This window comes from Rhinopithecus roxellana, chromosome 9 (assembly GCF_007565055.1).
Source record: "Rhinopithecus roxellana isolate Shanxi Qingling chromosome 9, ASM756505v1, whole genome shotgun sequence".
Taxonomy (NCBI): domain Eukaryota; kingdom Metazoa; phylum Chordata; class Mammalia; order Primates; family Cercopithecidae; genus Rhinopithecus; species Rhinopithecus roxellana.
Window position 1 is genome coordinate 39,207,439 of NC_044557.1, and position 17,572 is coordinate 39,225,010.

General features: G+C 42.7%; 1 protein-coding gene across 1 annotated transcript in view; it reads left to right on the top strand.

The window, feature by feature from the left end:
- Positions 1 to 2,817: 2,817 nt before the first annotated feature.
- The window catches only part of XKR4 (XK related 4), a 421,681-nt gene continuing 406,926 nt past the window's right edge, over positions 2,818 to 17,572 (top strand). The window contains exon 1 of the mRNA XM_030938188.1: positions 2,818 to 3,668. Coding sequence (XP_030794048.1) covers positions 2,863 to 3,668 — 806 coding nt within the window. The 5' untranslated portion in view covers positions 2,818 to 2,862. The remainder of the gene's footprint in view (positions 3,669 to 17,572) is intronic.

The window sequence follows — 17,572 nt, forward strand, 5'->3', positions numbered from 1 at the left end:
GCCAGTAATTAGCAAAGCCTGGATGTGAAGCTCATCCTCTGACCTCCTGCTTGTAAACTCCTACCACTAACTACACGTCACCATTACTTTCCAGATATAGTTCAGACAGCAACCTTAAAGAGACTTTTGAATAAATGTATTAATAAAGAAACTGTTACTAGTTATTTCTTTTTAGAACCTAACATAAAAAGTTTCATAATTCCTATGTTTCCATGGGAACATTCGTTAGCACAGAATGCAGCATTCTTCCTGTCATGGAATGTTCTTTCTATAAATTCATGCATTCACTCAACTAATATGTAAGAAGCAAATAGTCTGTGCACGTGCTGTGCTAGGTGCAGAGGATACAGTTGAATAAGAAACATTCTGCTTTAGGGGAACCTTTAGTCAGTCCCAGGTCTTCAGCACCTCAGATACTCTGCAGGGCCTTTTCATGCCTGGTGCAATTTAAGACACTGCGTTTGACCTAGAATACCCTCCATCCCTTAGGACCCAGTTACCTAAGAGATCATTCTTCTCCCTAATGGTTTGGCACAGAGTAAAATCAGCGGTAGCACCCTGGAGTTGGAATCTTAGATTTGGACTCCGGAGAAACAGAATCAGGGTGTTTTCCAAAAAAAGGATTCTTCTACTCCAAGAAGACCCAATTTTAAAGCTGGATTTAAAAATACACCCTCTTGCCTGGCATACTAAGCATCTTAGTGGTACTGTGTTGCCCCTCAGCCATCACTTGGCTATGCCTTTTGCTAGAAATACCGGATTTGTACATGCCATGTAATCGTGTAGAGACTCTATGACTCAACACCCTCCTGCCAAAATGTCAGGCCAAAGCCAAACAAGGGAGGGTCCTGGGCACCAGTCTTTTGAGAACAAAAGGCAATGAATGCAGAGCGTGGGGCAAATTCCACTTTATCCAGGTTGGTGATGACACAGCCCGTGATATGTAGCACACAATGCGCGAGGCGGCTTTTCCACGTGCAGAGAAATCCGTGCATTTCTATTTCATAATGTTACTCATTAAGAATGGCACTGTGTACTAGTTGGAACTCACCTGGCGCCTACCATCGAGAAGCGGGGCTGATTGGGGGTGTTATGGTTTGCCTCCTGATTTAGAAGATCCAACTGGTGCTCTTAGCGGCAGTGTAACTCGTGTTGCCTCACTTACCTCCGCTCTTAAAGTATGTGAGTCACAGTATAATTTAAGAATTACACTCTATTTCTTACTTTTGCAAAAGTTAAGTGAGACAAATCAAAGCTTATGTTTTCTTATTAAAAAAATGAAGATTCTATATTTTATTGAGGTCTTAAAAATCTCTTAAAACCGCAACATATTTTATATTCTCCTTGAATCATTCCGATCACAGATTTAATTTTTCGAGTCATTTTTGGAGTTGTGGGACCACAGAGCTAGTTTGCAATCCCTATAGCTTTAAGAGAAGGTATTTCTAGTTTTGGAGTAGGGAGTAAGGGAGGTGGCGCCTGCTCCGGGCTCCGCCACTCCCCGCCCTCGAGCCGGGGGTAGGGTGGCACTCGGTTTCCCGCAGCTACCGGCCGCGCCCCGCGGCCCGCGCCGCCGCCGGGAGTGCTGCGCTTCCCACCTGCCTCAGGACGCCTCGAGGGCCGGTGCGGTGGCCACTGGGCTGCCGCTCCTCCCGGCTCCAAGCTTCCTAGCCGCCGAGAGTTTGCGAGGGACCCCGGCGTCGGGCATGGGCCTGGGCCACGGAGGGCCGCAGCGCCTCCGCACCTGCCTGAGCTCGGGCAACCCCGCCCGCCGGAGAAGCCCGGAGCCCTCGGAATGCCGGCTGCCTCCCCCGAGGGCGCTGTTTCGGGGCTCCCCGCGGATGCGCCCGCCCTTAGCTGCTGGCGCGGCACCAGGCTCCGCACGCCTTTCTCTCCCCTGCTCTCCCCGGCAAGGCCGGACACGCCCACTGCCGCTGCTGGCCTCTGAGCCCGGGCGCCTCAGTTACACCCATTCTCCCCACTATTGTCGGCCAGAGCCGCGCTCCCATCCCTTCTCCCGGTGCCGGCGGCTCCGAGCGGAATACAAAGAGGCCTGCGCCTCCCTGGCCCTTGCTACCGCCACACCCGTCCGTGCCCACTCTCCGCGGTCCTCCGCGAGGGCTGCACGCAGGACCCCTCCTCTCAGCGCGCTCCTCCCCCTCCCCCAGTGTCGCTCAAATCCACCCAGCGTTCCGAAATCCCAGGAGTGGGGGCCTTCGACTGCCACCCTCAGGCCCCCTTGGCCGCTCCTCCCGGCCCTTGGGACTCGCCAGGGCAGTCCCCCCAACCCCTGCCCGCCGGTCCTCTAGGTCCCTTGCCCCTCCTCTGGGGCCCTCCTCCTCCCTCGCCCCTCCCGCGCCAGGGTGGGAGCGGCGGCAGCTGGAAGAGAAGGGATGAGGTCATCCTCTTCCTCGGAGTCAGCTGGTGGAGGAGAGGAAGCGGGAGGAGGGAGCGCGCGCGAGGGGAGGAGAGGAATGTGCAGGTTCGAGGAGCGCCGCGGCGGCCGCTGCTGCTCCTGCTGCTGGCGGCCGCGGCGGCTCGGGCGGCAGCCGCGAAGCCGGGACGGTGAGGAGCGCGGGCGGCGGGCAGGGGCGCGCGCGGGGCGCCGCGAGCAGCTTGGCTCCGCGCAGGCAGCCAGGCGGCGCTCCTGCCGGCCCCAGGCGCGCCGCTAGCCCGGCCCAGCGCCCAGCCCGGCGGGCGGCGGGCGGCGGCGGGCGGCGGGCGAGCCGGCGCAGGAGCAGGAGGAGGGGGAGCCGCGCCGCCTGGGAGGGAAGCCGGGGCGAGGCGAGGAGGTGGCGGGCGGAGGAGACAGCGGGGAAAGGTGTCAGATAAAGGAGTGCTCTCCTCCGGTGTGGAGGCATCATGGCCGCTAAATCAGACGGGAGGCTGAAAATGAAGAAGAGCAGCGACGTGGCGTTCACCCCGCTGCAGAACTCGGACCACTCGGGCTCGGTGCAGGGATTGGCTCCGGGCTTGCCGTCGGGGTCGGGAGCCGAGGACGAGGAGGCGGCAGGGGGCGGCTGCTGCCCGGACGGCCGCGGCTGCTCGCGCTGCTGCTGCTGCTGCGCCGGGAGCGGCAGCTCCGGGGGCTCGGGCGGCTCCGGCGGCGTCGCCGGCCCGGGCGGCGGCGGGGCGGGCTCGGCGGCGCTGTGCCTGCGCCTGGGCAGGGAGCAGCGGCGCTACTCACTGTGGGACTGCCTCTGGATCCTGGCCGCCGTGGCCGTGTACTTCGCGGACGTGGGTACGGACGTCTGGCTCGCCGTGGACTACTACCTGCGCGGCCAGCGCTGGTGGTTCGGGCTCACGCTCTTCTTCGTGGTGCTCGGCTCGCTGTCGGTGCAAGTGTTCAGCTTCCGCTGGTTTGTGCACGATTTCAGCACCGAGGACAGCGCCACAGCCGCTGCTGCCTCCAGCTGTCCGCAACCTGGAGCCGATTGCAAGACGGTGGTCGGCGGTGGGTCTGCAGCCGGAGAAGGCGAGGCTCGTCCTTCCACGCCGCAAAGGCAAGCATCCAACGCCAGCAAAAGCAACATCGCTGCGGCCAACAGCGGCAGCAACAGCAGCGGGGCTACCCGGGCCAGTGGCAAGCACAGGTCTGCGTCCTGCTCCTTCTGCATCTGGCTCCTGCAGTCACTCATCCACATCTTGCAGCTCGGGCAAATCTGGAGGTACTGTAATGGGTGGGGGAAGAGGGAGGCTTGCTGCTGCTACTACATCCCCACTGCTTTGCTTTTGCACGGAAATCTTTCAGGGTTGCTGTGGTAGTAACCCTAGTCACACTCTTCCAGTTTTGGGGGTTTCTTTTGAACTGGGGCTTGCATTTTTAAAATTTGCAATCTCAGTCTAGGGTGGGAGGGAATTGAGAAGCAAGGGAAGGACAGCAAAGTGGTTTCGATCACCTCATCCTTTCTGTCTTCCCACTCTGCCTCACTGGCTTCTCGCTCTTCGCATGCCACAACCCTCCCTCGCAATTTTTAGTGATATTGTTTCAGTGAGTAGGAGAGGATTTCTGTCACATGTTCTAAAATTCCTTTATTTTTATGTTGAATTTGAGGTGTGTGTTGCCATTTGGATGGTTTCTTTTGTTCCCTGGTGAAAAAAAAATTGCTAATTTTAGTGAAATGGGAGTTGCTGCTGCTCAAAAGTACCCACATATTAATGATCACTGCTGAAGAAGTGCTTTGCTCAAAGTAGAGATCCTAATAAGCAAAAGACTTGTCATATATATATATATATATGTATATATATATCTCCGAGCATGAGTCAGTAAACTTTATGGGGCCCAGATTTACTTTTAGAGTGCCCTTTCTGATTATCTTACAATATCTCCATATGTAATTTCTCATATAAATACGAGCCTTTGGAAAAGGGGTGGGGCACCATGTTAACTTTAGTTGTATTTGGCATCTTCATTGGCTACTTTGCTACTTATCATCTGATCTACCAAGTGTTTTTACACAGGGATCACTTCAGTTATAAACTGGAATACAAGGCTAAACTTGGGCAGAGGGAAACCACCACTTGAACAGTCACTGCATGGACTTAGGAGCAGAATGAAATAGTATGCTCAGGAATACATTCTTTTGACTTTTATATGTTACTAGCAGATTTCGAAGCAATATTTTACATCTGTAAAAATTACTTGTATGGAATCTATAGATTCAAATATCTCAGAGCTTTTTTCAGTTTTAAAATAACTTAGTAAATAGGTGGTATGAGTGAAATGAGGACAATTCCTAGAAAGTACATCGATATGGAACTGCACTCTGTGGTACCAGTGCTCTTTTTCAGTTTTACTTGTGGCTGTTTTTGTGATAAAAGATATGAGTTGTTGACTATGCCGAAGCATGCCCTGTGGAAACAACTCGGAGGATTTGTGGAATAGAACCACACATTTCTTTTTATTTATGGCGAACAACCATGTTTTCACCTGAGAAGAGCAAGTGTGATAATTTCACAACATTTCCTGGGACCAGTGCTTTGTAAAGCTGACTGAGCATTGCCATAGATGGTGAGCTTTCAGATTGTGAAACATTTTTTTTTTTTCAAGCAGATACTTTCTGGAAAAGTGATATTTGATATGCAGTCAGACAAATTGATGTTGGAAACCTTCATACATGTTTTGGACTCAAAGTAACTTTTCGAAATGCTAGTTAAATATGATAGCTATATTTCCCGTGGATGACTGTTGGGAAGACAAATAGCTTGATGCTCTTCAAGTATAATGAAGGACTTAAGTGCTTAACTTAATTATTGAAATTACTGAGTGGCTAGGATGCATCTGATTCGCATTTCTAATCTGATAATATGGTAAATTAAGCTTAACATTGCATTTGTTAACTTTTTCAAACTTTATCAAGATTTGGAAATCACTTAATTTTAAGCACCTTTCAAGTTTCTAGACTTACGTAAATAATGCAAATACTTTTCTATCCTATTAACTGAAAAACTGTAACTTTTTAACAGATTGATACTTTATGAAAAATCTGGTATTAAATTCTGTGAACTGAGGAAATCCTTTTAATTATAGTTGTGTTTACTATACCTTCTAAGCCAAACATCTCCCCAGTTGAAAAATGATGCTTAATTTTCTCTGGGAATAATATACAGAAAGTGAGAAATAATTAGGAAAAGATATGAGCCTAAAAACATATCAGAGAGACCATAGCCACTGGACCAACTTGTCATACAGAAAAGTTATTGCAAAGGTAGGGAGTGGGGGTGGAGAGAGAAGGGATAGAAGGGTAAGGTTTGAATGCAGGAAGAAAACCACAGGCTCTCAGACAAATGCATTAACTGACCCCAGCACTTGGAGAAACTGTGGTCACACATGGCTCCTTTTAGTTAAGCATTTCTATAGTATTTTCCTTAGAGACTTTGAAGTTAATACTGATAATGTGTGATCGTCTAGGAGGAATATTATAGTTGGAAGTATTATCAGATATAATATTCTGGAAATATTTGTCAGCATTTTCAGAATAATGTGTTTAGTAGATAAGTTTGAATTATCATCTAATCTAACTACTCTCAGATTCTGGTTAAGATATTTGGAGGATGCCAGAGTAATCTGGTGAAAGCATGATCTAAGACTAATCAGCATCATTTTCTATTTATGAAGTACACTTTTCAAAAAAAACAAAACTTTAGCCTAATGTAGGACATTGGAAAGGGATAAGAAAGCTTATGGAACTTGACACTCAGATGCACTCTAATATGTTTCTATTTCTCTCAGTGTTGAACATTCATATGGAACTTTGGGGGAGTAGGTGCATTTTTGATAATAAGCCGATGAAGTGCAACTCATCTCAGATTATTCTATTAGACTCACTATGATTCCTTAAATTAGAAGCATCCCTCTGCCTCTTCCAGCTTTTCTTTTCAATACATTATACACAAATATTGCAGAAACACCAGAGTACTGAGTGGTTCAAAGCACAGAGGTCATTATTCATGTTTTAACATGCTACTTTCTAGGATCAATAAAATAGATTTTAGCTAGGTTGGTAACTGCTTCTTGTGTTTCCATGAAATTCTAATTATTTTAGGGAAGGACCAGATTCTAAAAGCTTTCTGTAGATACAGTCTTTTGAAATAACATCGAAGCGTTTGCTTGTTTAGAAATAGCCATTGAAACATTGTGGATAAGGTTTGCATGTATTTACACATGTGTCACAATGCAACTGCTAAAAGCAATGATACATATTCATTTTAATTAAAGTTTACTAATGGCAAATTAATGGCAGCTTTTAAAGTCGCAGGAGGTGATGCTGGGAAAGAGCTATTTGAAATAATAAAGTGAGTTTTTACCACCATGTGAAAAGAGCAATTATGACTTTAAAGAAACTGTGCCTGTGAATGAATGTGAAAGTACTTTCCTTTCTTATTTTTCTCATATGATTCCAGAAATTACCAAGAGTGTAGTTCAGTCAGTGGCAATCACAAATTCCCTAAGAGAACAGTTTTTAGTCCTCATTCTTTTGATCAATTGCATCTAAATGTCTTTTTCCTTCAGAAATTATGAAGTTTACTCTTAAAACTCTACCTGAATTTCTCCTGTGTATGTATGTACATAGTTAATTGTTTTCTAGAAAATATGCACTTTGTAAATAATGAGTCAGTGGATGGTAGAGTGGGGAGCGTTTTCACTATTCTTACTCTTTTGGGTTTTTGGGTTTTGTTTTTGAGTCTCCATCATGAGAGTCATCTGGGAAAAATGTGAGGAAAATACAGTTTTTTTCTGCTCTTGTCATGTTTGCTATTCCAGAAGACACTGATTGTGTCCCATGTTCAAATAAGTTGGGAAAATGATGGGTTAGACAAAGTTAAACAGATCTCTCTACAGCAGGACTTCTCAGAACCTTTTATAACCTAAGGTACAGTTGTCAGTAAGCTTTTAAAGGCACATCTGTTAAATATTTTTATAATGATGCATGCAAAGCACTTTGATAAACATGCCATTCTTAAAACTGGCCAAACACACATATACACCATGGAATACTATGCAGCCATAAAAAAGGATGAGTTTGTATCCTTTGTAGGGACAAGGATGCAGCTGGAAACCATCATTCTCAGCAAACTATCACAAGAACAGAAAACCAAACACCGCATGTTCTCACTCATAGGTGGGAACTGAACAATGAGATCACTTGGACTCGAGAAGGGGAACATCACACACCAGGGCCTATCATGGGGAGGGGGGAGGGGGGAGGGATTGCATTGGGAGTTATACCTGATGTAAATGACGAGTTGATGGGTGCCGATGAGTTGATGGGTGCAGCACACCAACATGGCACAAGTATACATATGTAACAAGCCTGCACGTTGTGCACATGTACCCTAGAACTTAAAGTATAATAATAATAATTTAAAAAAAAAACTGGCCAAACAAAAATAATAATTTTATTGGCACTTTAAAAATACACAAATTTTTTTTCTACTTTTTATATCATCTACATTTTAAAACAACCTAAAAGGAAATTATTAGTATCTGTATATGTGAGAAAACTGTCTCAGAGAGGTTAAGTAACTGGCTTAACCTCTTAATAGGGTCACCCAACTATTATGTAGTATAGTTAGGATTAAAAACGGGGCCCATTTTACCATACAGTCTATGCTTTTTCTGGCTCAATTGGCTACCTCCAAATGCCAACTTGGATAATAATGACAACAATGTATAAAAATAACAATTTACCTTCACTGCGGATGACAAAGTGGGAAAGGGAGCTACAGTTTAGATGGATTAGGGGATCTTTCCACTGACACACCTGTAGTTAAACAGTAAAACAGAGACTTGAGCTCAGCTCTTTGAACTCTCAGTTCATTGCCTTCCTTACTACACCATTAGGACATACTGAGGTTGTTTCATTAAATCCTAGCTAAGGAACATGATCTCATAGTAGTTTTAATGATTTCATGGCATAATGTATGTGAATATGTGAAAAGTTATTTGCAAATGATAAAGAGGTTCTAGAGAAAAGGAATGGGTAGAAAAACTAGGGAGGATATAGGTTACACCTTTGACTATTGAAAAAGGTGGTTTCTGATTCTGAGTTAGTCCTGAATTCTGATATAGATTAGGCAAGATTGGTGCCATTTGCTGAGTTTATCAAATGGTTATTTTCTGCATATACGTGTTCCCTCTCTATACATATATATTAATCAGTCATTCAACATACACTGAGCACCTGCTATGTGCAAGGCACTGTGCTGGTTACTAACTATTCCAACGTGAATAAAATATATATATTTCAAGGAATCTACTCTCTAATGGGGAAGACAGAAAAGTCAATAGACCATCTCAATAGAAGAAGATAAGCACTATGATAGAAACAAGAAACGCAAACCGCCTTGATGGTTCAGGTAAGACTCTCTGGAAGAGGGGATATCTGAGCAAAGGTTTGAGGGATGAGAAAAATCTGCTTTCTGAGTAAAGTGGGACATTGGCTTTAGAGCCCTGGATACAATGTGTAAAGGCAGAGAGGCAAGGCAGGTTAAGTGCATGCTCTACATATGGAGTGAGGAGGGAGAGTAGCTAGAGATTAAGACGAAGAACTAGTTGGGCTAGATAATGAAAGGAATTTAGATTGTATTTTGAAGGCATGAAGGAGTCATGAAGGATTATAGGGGGTGAGGATTGTTAACAAACGTGTTAAAACACTGTTTTATTCAAAGGAATGGCAGAAAGTTGAAAGTTTCAGAGGCTATGTCATTATTCATCTCTGACTCAGTTATGTCTCTATCATTCATGGAAATCCGTTGGCTTCACAGTGGGGAGTTGGATGTCATTGGCACATATAAATAGACCCATCATGATGGGAGAGTCATTTTTCAGAAAAACAAGTAGGTTGAAAGTTTTAATTGTATTTATACTAAAGTAAATTATTGGCAAAACTTTCTTTGGTGTTACTATTTGAAGAGTTATTTTCTTAGGATACAGTAGTTTTTACTTTATTGAAAGTTAGGTCTTCTGATCCATAGAAATATATTCCTTGTGTTTATTAGTCACCTTTAACTGTCCAGAGAGCTTCTATGTTCTATTTCTTATTTGATCCTTTGAGTGATCTTGGAGGTACCACTTCTATTTTGCAGATGTGGAAATTGAGAGAGAGATTTAATTGTTTTCCTCTTTGGGTCATATATTTCTGGAGAGGTTTTAAGCTAGAACTTAAGACTGATATGGGAGGGGTGAAAGCAACATGGAAAATGGCTGATGGTACTGAGGATGATGAGGTAGAAGAAAAGCCCGAAAGCTTGAGAACTCCGTAGTAAGTACTGAACAGTTGTAACATGGAAGAGGCATTGGACTTTTGTGTAGGCCCCCTGGGACAAAATTGGTGGGACCTATAGGAAGATATTTTGAATTGATGGAAGGAAGAATTTTTTTAGTAGTTGAAGATATCCGCAGATCAACTGGGCTTCCTTAGAAGGAGTGAGTTTCCCATCACTGGAGTGTCTAAGCGTAGTCTGGAAAATTAGGTAGAGATGTGGTAGAGAGACTAACTCTCATACAGAGGATTGTACTAGAAGATCATCTTCCAGCTCTGAGATTTTGTAATAATCTCCATCATAACATGCTGCTCCAAACATAGTAGACTAACCTTTGCTTTTTTGTGGATGAAAGAAGTAGAATGCATTTTTGTGCAACACTGCAATTGTGCCACTTTAATATCTATTCATTGGTTTATAGACTTAGTATCTTCTTCCCTGGAGCATCACAAATCCATATGCCACCCCTGAGTGCTGGCTTTGGCGTCGAGATCTCTGAGTTAACTGACAGGTATAAATCCACAAACAATCAGACAGCTCCTTGTGCATTTACCTGGGTTTCTACATGAATTGGAATAATCTATGTATAAATCTCTGTGGTGGGTATATCTGTGTGATATCTTTGCAATAACTAGTGCAAAGGTAAATTTCTTCCATTCACTTGAACTATGAAGTGTTTACTTCACAAGGGTAAATATTTTTATACTTATTACTCCCCAACAGACTAACTTAACAGAACAATTGAATGTGTAGCCTCTATGTACACATATACTATCAGTTTTGAACAATGTCCACAAATCCTTGGAGAAATAGCTTTGAAAGTCCCTGCTCAATCTCTTACAAAATGTTTCTTCATGATTGAGTATCCAAGCACGCAACTTGCTAGTAAATATGTTTTTTTTTTTTTTTTTTTGAGGCGGAGTCTCGCTCTGTCCCCCGGACTGGAGTGCAGTGGCCAGATCTCAGCTCACTGCAAGCTCCGCCTCCCGAGTTTACGCCATTCTCCTGCCTCAGCCTCCCGAGTAGCTGGACTACAGGCGCCTGCCACTTCGCCCGGCTAGTTTTTTGTATTTTTAGTAGAGACGGGGTTTCACCGTGTTAGCCAGGATGGTCTCGATCTCCTGACCTCGTGATCCGCCCGTCTCGGCCTCCCAAAGTGCTGGGAGTAAATATGTTTTATATGTTACAGTTCGAATGATGTAGTCCACCTATGAATTTAAGTAACACCAATTACTGTCTAACAAATAATGCACGGATTCTCCTTTACATGGACTTACTGGCTAATCTGATTAATACATTTCTTTGACTTATTTTAGAAATTTGTATGGAACACTTACTGGACCTATGGAAGCAAGACTAGAGATTAGAGTTGGATTTATTATTCTTACGCATTTTCACATAAAAGGTTCAGTATGATGCTGGTCATGAGTGAATGTTTTATCAGGTATGATCTTGTAATGTGTAATTGTTGTTGGAATTTAGGGAAAATTATATTTAGTAATGCTCCATAAGAAATATTCTTTTAAATGTCATTGCATGATTCTGACCGCCATAACAAGTGACCTCATCCCAACAACATGATTGTGTCCTTGGTAAGTGACAGCATGGCTGATCAGGAAGAAAGACCATGGGCAAGTTCTCATGAAGTTAGTCTAGTGGTTGTGGAACTTAATGTAAAAGAATACATACTCAGTGAATATCTACAGATCTGTGAATAGAACCCAGGCACTCTTCTTTCTTCTTGATGAAAGTGTAGCTAAACTTGCTACTTAGTAGCTTCTCTGAGATTCTAATGGTGCGGTGAATCAGAAAAGGTGCAATGTCTTCTGGGAGGGATAGGAAAAATCACCCCAGCTCTTTTTTTAGATTACTAGTGTTGGGAAAATAGGGATAAATTTTGTGAAGTGCTAGTCACCCTCTGAGAAAAATGCAGCTAGAAGCCCAGCTTTGTATTCCTGTTTTTGCTGATAGAATAGTCAGGGTGGAGAAACTATCTGATAGATATTTTTCATTGAATTCTTACCTATACTTGACTGTCTGAGAATATACTTATATATGGAAGGAGTATTGGCATTTTTTATGCTTCAGTCTACTCAAAATGCTTGCAGCCTCCACTGTTACTACCACCATCACCACCATCATCACTGTAATTCTTATCATCATAAAACATCGATTCCACATCTAGTATATATATATAGAACTGATACAGATTGCTGATTGTAGGAGAAACTAGAGAAGGATTAAAAGGAAAATGAATCAGTCCAGAAACCCCTGAGGTGGTCTGAGTGACACCGTTAGGTCTTTTTTAACCCTAAAATAGACAGGGAGGGTCATAGTTAGAATGTCAGTGATAGAGCTTATTTAAAGAGGCATCTGTCCTTTTGGGAATTGGACTAAATGTGGGGTATCAGAAGAAATGATTTGGTCTCCAATAGCAGCAGATTCCAGGCAGGCTATCTGACTGCCCAGGGTCATGCGCCATTGTAGGTGTAGATGACACACACGGCCCAGCTCCTGGAGCCTCACAGACTAGGTCTTCTTTTGGTTTCCTCTTTCTGGGTCTCAATTTTCTCTCTGTATGATGTGATTGGTTAGAAATAATATCCTAGGTTCTTTCCAGATCTAAAGTTCTGATTCTGCTCTTATTATACATTCTTTTTACTTGCGTAGTACCTAGGGTATATGCACTAGAATATTTACAGGTGTTCTAAGGCCACTGTTGTAGGCTTTCTCTGCTTATGTAAGTCCAAGGGGATATAAAAGGGACTTTCCAGGGTTGATAATATTAGTGTCTAAACTCCCAGGAACTGGCATGATTCATACATAGAGAGTCTTAAATATATTCATATAATGCAATTAACCTTATGTCATTTCCAAATTTTAGCTATAATCAAATAAAACAATTTTCATTAAAAACACATATCTATGTATTCAAAATGATGTCAAAAGTCTTCCATGTCACTGATTCTAAGATATATACCATATAGACTGGAGAAGCCAAAATTGCCATCTAGATTTCATGTGGTAAGGTATGCACAGCTGGAGTGCTGTGGTTAAGAAATAAGAACAACGCTTCACAGGCTTGAAAGAACTATTCATTATTTCAATGAGAAAATGGTTGCCAGAGCTAGATTTGCTTTTAAATTAAAAGCTTGTCTTGGGTTACACTACCACTAATTTAATATGCTGAAAATTGGATTTAAACTCTATACAAAGATACAACATCCAGGCCTATCCTTGTTAAAAATAAGGATATGGTGCACTCTGCTAGAAGAACAGAGCATTGCATTAGCCCTCCCTGAGAATTCCCTGGGGATAGGAATTCCCTGGATTCTAGGTTCTTAGAAATCTGATGTGAAGCTGAACGATTTTTAACCCCATGCCAACATTTCAGATTTTAAAATTTTAAAAACCTTAAGCATCTGTTTTAAAATTATCTGAACAAAGTATGTCAAACTATTTTCTCATCTTTATGATTCATAAGTAGGCTGTTTGAATCAGTTCTACTTCTTTTGTTTAATTTATACACTTGCCATATTTCCCTGTTGGGGAATCCTTTTATACAAAAAGAGCAGTGGGCATTGTGTGGGGTGAGTAACTATGAGTCAAACAGAGAGTCATGCACATATAGAAGTAGGATCTATAGTGAACACCACTTGAAAAAGGCTTGAGATAACTGGTTTGACTTCCCCTAAAGTCCACTCTATTTAAGAAGGACAGAGTTGCCTTTCCGAATCACCAGTCTGACAGATTTCATCCATGTGAAAGCAGCCTGACTTCCTTTTCTGCGGTACAGATAATAGTCATGAATAAAGATCTCAGTCTGGGGCTGAATTCTTTACTTTTCAGGGCTTTTTTTTTTTTTTTTTTTTTTTTTTTTTTTTTTTTGTAGCAGAGAGTCAATAATCAAAGCAAAGGTAGCAATTGTAGCAATAACAGCGACTAAATGATTCCCTATAACTTCTATCATTAGTTCATGGCATAGTCACTGTATCAGTGTGACAGTAATAATGAGGAAATGATCCCTTAGTGAGGCAAGGAAAGGATTTGTAAAGGCTTTTTTGTTTTGATAGACTTTCAGCTCATGAATTAACATCCTGTTTTGCAAGAGTGAAATTAATAACAGTCCATTTTTAATATGTAGGCTAATTCTAGAAGACTGTCTCAAACAGTTTATAATACCTGAATTTGTTATTATAACACAAATTAAGAGGCATGTCTCCATAAAGTTTTATATTTCCAGGAAATCTACTACCCTTAAGAGTGGCAGTCACAAATATGTATCTTTGGGATTTTTTTCCTGATGGGGTGATGGCTACGTTTGAAAACTTGAATTCTAGAGGGGGGTGGGTTTCCTTACCCCATCCTAAGGAAAGCACGATATTAGTTGAGTTCTTACTTCTGAAAAGTCATAAAGAGTTACAATTATTTAAGGATATAATATCTGCCTACTTTGAAATAAGGCTGGAATCAAATGAGAAAGAGGGAGGAAGCCTGAAGGTTTTATCTAACAGGCATGTCCAAATACTCTAGAAAATATCATTATCATTGTGTTGCATTCTCTAATCTGCTAATAGGAGTGTAGTGTGTTGTCCATAAGGCATGCATCTGTTAGCTAGTGGAAGAAAAATTTAGCCCTGAGAGAGATGAACAAAAAGAAATAATTGTATTCCACAATCAGAGAGCAGATTTTCAGTTCTTAGAAGGAGTAGGAAAATCGTACTGACCTCCATTTTGAGATACATCACAGCTAAGCTTAAAGCAGGGCTTCACCAGCCAGATCAAGCTCCTGTTAGATGAGTTTGTTCCAGGGGCAAAGAAAGAAAAGCTTGAGTCGTGATAATGGTCAGGTTTATGAGGTCAACTTGATATATATTTATTTGATTTTTATAGATTAACTGGGTGCAGGTACAGTTGTGTTACATGGATGCATTGTGTAGTGGTGAAGTCTGGGCTTTTAGTGTACCTGTTACCCAAAGAGTGAACATTGTACCCAATAGATGGCATTTCATTCCTCATGCCCCTTCCACCCTCCCACCTGTCAGAGTCTCCAGTGTCTGTTATTCCACTCTGTATGTCCGTGTGTACCCATTGTTTAGCTCTCACTTATAAGTGAGAACATGTGTTCTTTGAGTTTCTGTTTATGTCATTTCTCTTAGGATAATGACCTCCAGTTCCATCCAGTTGCTGCAAAAGTCATGATTTTACTCTTTTTAATGGCTGTATAGTATTCCATGTTCTATGTACTACATTTTCTTTATCCAGTCTGCTATTGATGGATATTTAGGTTGATTCTATACCTTTGCTATTGTGAATGGTGCTGCAGTGAACATACACACGCATTTGTCTTTATGATAGAACGATTTATATTCCTTTGGGTATATACCCAGAAATAGGATTGCTGGGTCAAGTGGTAATCCTATTTTTAGCTCTTTGAGGGATTGCCACACTGCTTTCCATAATGTTTGAACTAATTTAGACTCCTGCCAGCAGTGTATGAAAGCATTCCCTTTTCTCTGCAACCTCGCGGGCATCTGTTATTTTTTGACTTTTTAATAATAGCCATTCTAACTGGTGTAAGATGGTACTCATTGTGATTTTAATTTGCATTTCTCTGATGATTAGTGATGTTGAGCATTTTTTTCATATGTCTGTTAGCTGCTTATATATCTTCTTTTGAAAAATGTATCGAGAGCACCAGCGGGGTCAGCAGTTTGTGCGTGTCTGACTGAAAATTCTATTATCAGAAGAATTCTATTATCAGTGTTATCAGAAGTGAACAGGAAGTCAGAGTCCAGAGGGTGAAGGCCAAAGCACATTATCACAGATGGGGCCAAAGCACATCATCCCAAACCTGGGAATCCAAACAAAGGCCAGAAATAAGCTTACTAATTGAAGAGGTGGGTGAGACTCTGAAATCAAGGACATCAAGATAGTAAACCATGCCCATGCTTCAAAATGTAAAACTGAGGAGAAATTTGTTGGATTTATATTCACAATAGACCTACTTCTGTTCCTACTGAGGGGAGGGCAGAGACCTGGGACTGCAGACAGGTTCTCACTCAGGCATGTCTACTGCCTGCAAGCTCATGAGCAACTTATCTTTTAAAGCACCACCTGGTCACTATGATCAGTTGCTGAGAATAGAATGACTAAAATAAGCAGCCAGTGATATCCCCTTTATTCATGGACTCCACAAACATCTGCTTAGGATTATAGTAAGGAAAATACATTAAAATAATATGCTTTCAAAAAGTCTACTCATTAGGAAAGGAGCCTCGTCATGGGCATCCCCCGCAAATGTCTTTGTGACGATGTGCCAAGGATGGACCTGTGGCCTTGTTATTGAAGGTGGACTCTGCAAACCCAAACTGTCAGCATCTCTTGGGAGCTTCTCAGACGTACAGAATTTCAAGCCCACCCTAGCTCTGCCAAATCACCACCAGCATTGTAGCAGGGTGCCCAGGTGATTAGTATGCACATTAGAGTTTGAAAAGCATGGAGCAACTACTGCTGGGGAGGGAAATTTAAGCTCAAATGGTCAGGAAAGGCTAATCTGAGCTGGACATTAATGGGAAATATGGTTGCTCCAGGTATTTGTAACTGGCTTTCTCACCAAACACCTAGTATGAGCTGGGTTATATAGCAAGTGTAGTATAGCAAGGGTTGTTGCTTAGAAACTTAACAGCAATAGGTGCATACATACACACACAAATGAATCTCCTTATAGACAGTGCTTTAATCAAAATGTGAAATGCTTTGATTGGCAAAAGAAGTGAAAGATTTAAATCTTTATTAAAAGTCCATCATTGGCTGGGTGCGGTGGCTCACGCCTGTAATCCCAGCACTTTGGGAGGCCATGGTGGGCGGATCGCAAGGTCAAGATGTCGAGACCATCCTGGCCAACATGGTGAAACCCCGTCTCTACTAAAAATACAAGAATTAGTTGGGTGTGGTGGTACACACCTGTAGTCCCAGCTACTCTGGAGGCTAAGGCAAGAGAATCACTTGAACCTGGAAGGCAGAAGTTGCAGTGAGCCGAGATCGCGCCACTGCACTCCAGCCTGGTGACAGAGCTTCATCTCAAAAAAAAAAAAAAAAAAAAAAGTCCATTATTTTATGGTTTTATGTTGCAGAACCAATCTCTAAGAAAATAATTAAGCACATTGACTGCCTGCCTCTCACAGTTTTATGCAGTACTCATTTGGGCATTAGGACAGGAGTCATCAAAGTGCACAGGAGGTAGTGAGAGAGGGACCAGGCCTTCCCAACAGTGGTGGATGCTGAGGGAACCACTGGCTTCAGAGTAACCAGACACTGAGAATAGAGAGTGAAGAGCTCTCACCAAGACTTGATAGTGGTTGTCTTTGCTCAGAGAAGTGGAGTGGGCTGGTTCTGGGCTTATTTTTATATTTTTCTGAAAAAGAAGTAGTGAGGGTAGACAAAGTTTGTGTATGCTGGCTGGATGGAAGGGATAGTGGAGAGTGAGGCTGGGTTTCTGAACATTCCTCTGTCTTAGCTTTTAATCTCCTAGACTGAAGAGCCTCTGAATCTACATGGAGAAAGAACTGAGATAGGGACTGAGGAAAATTGAACTGGGACTCCAGGTGTGAAGGACTAAGCCACAGCCAGGAGTTAGCTGCATGTTTAGATAAAACAATACAGAAAGAGTTTGGTGAACAACCTGCTCCCTGCAATTCAGTGACCCCTGAGGCCCACAAGGCACAGGTTTACTGTAACGAGAAATAGGATGGCTCAGCTTGATGGCATGCTTCACCATTTGTCTTCCTACATGAGAAATGTAACA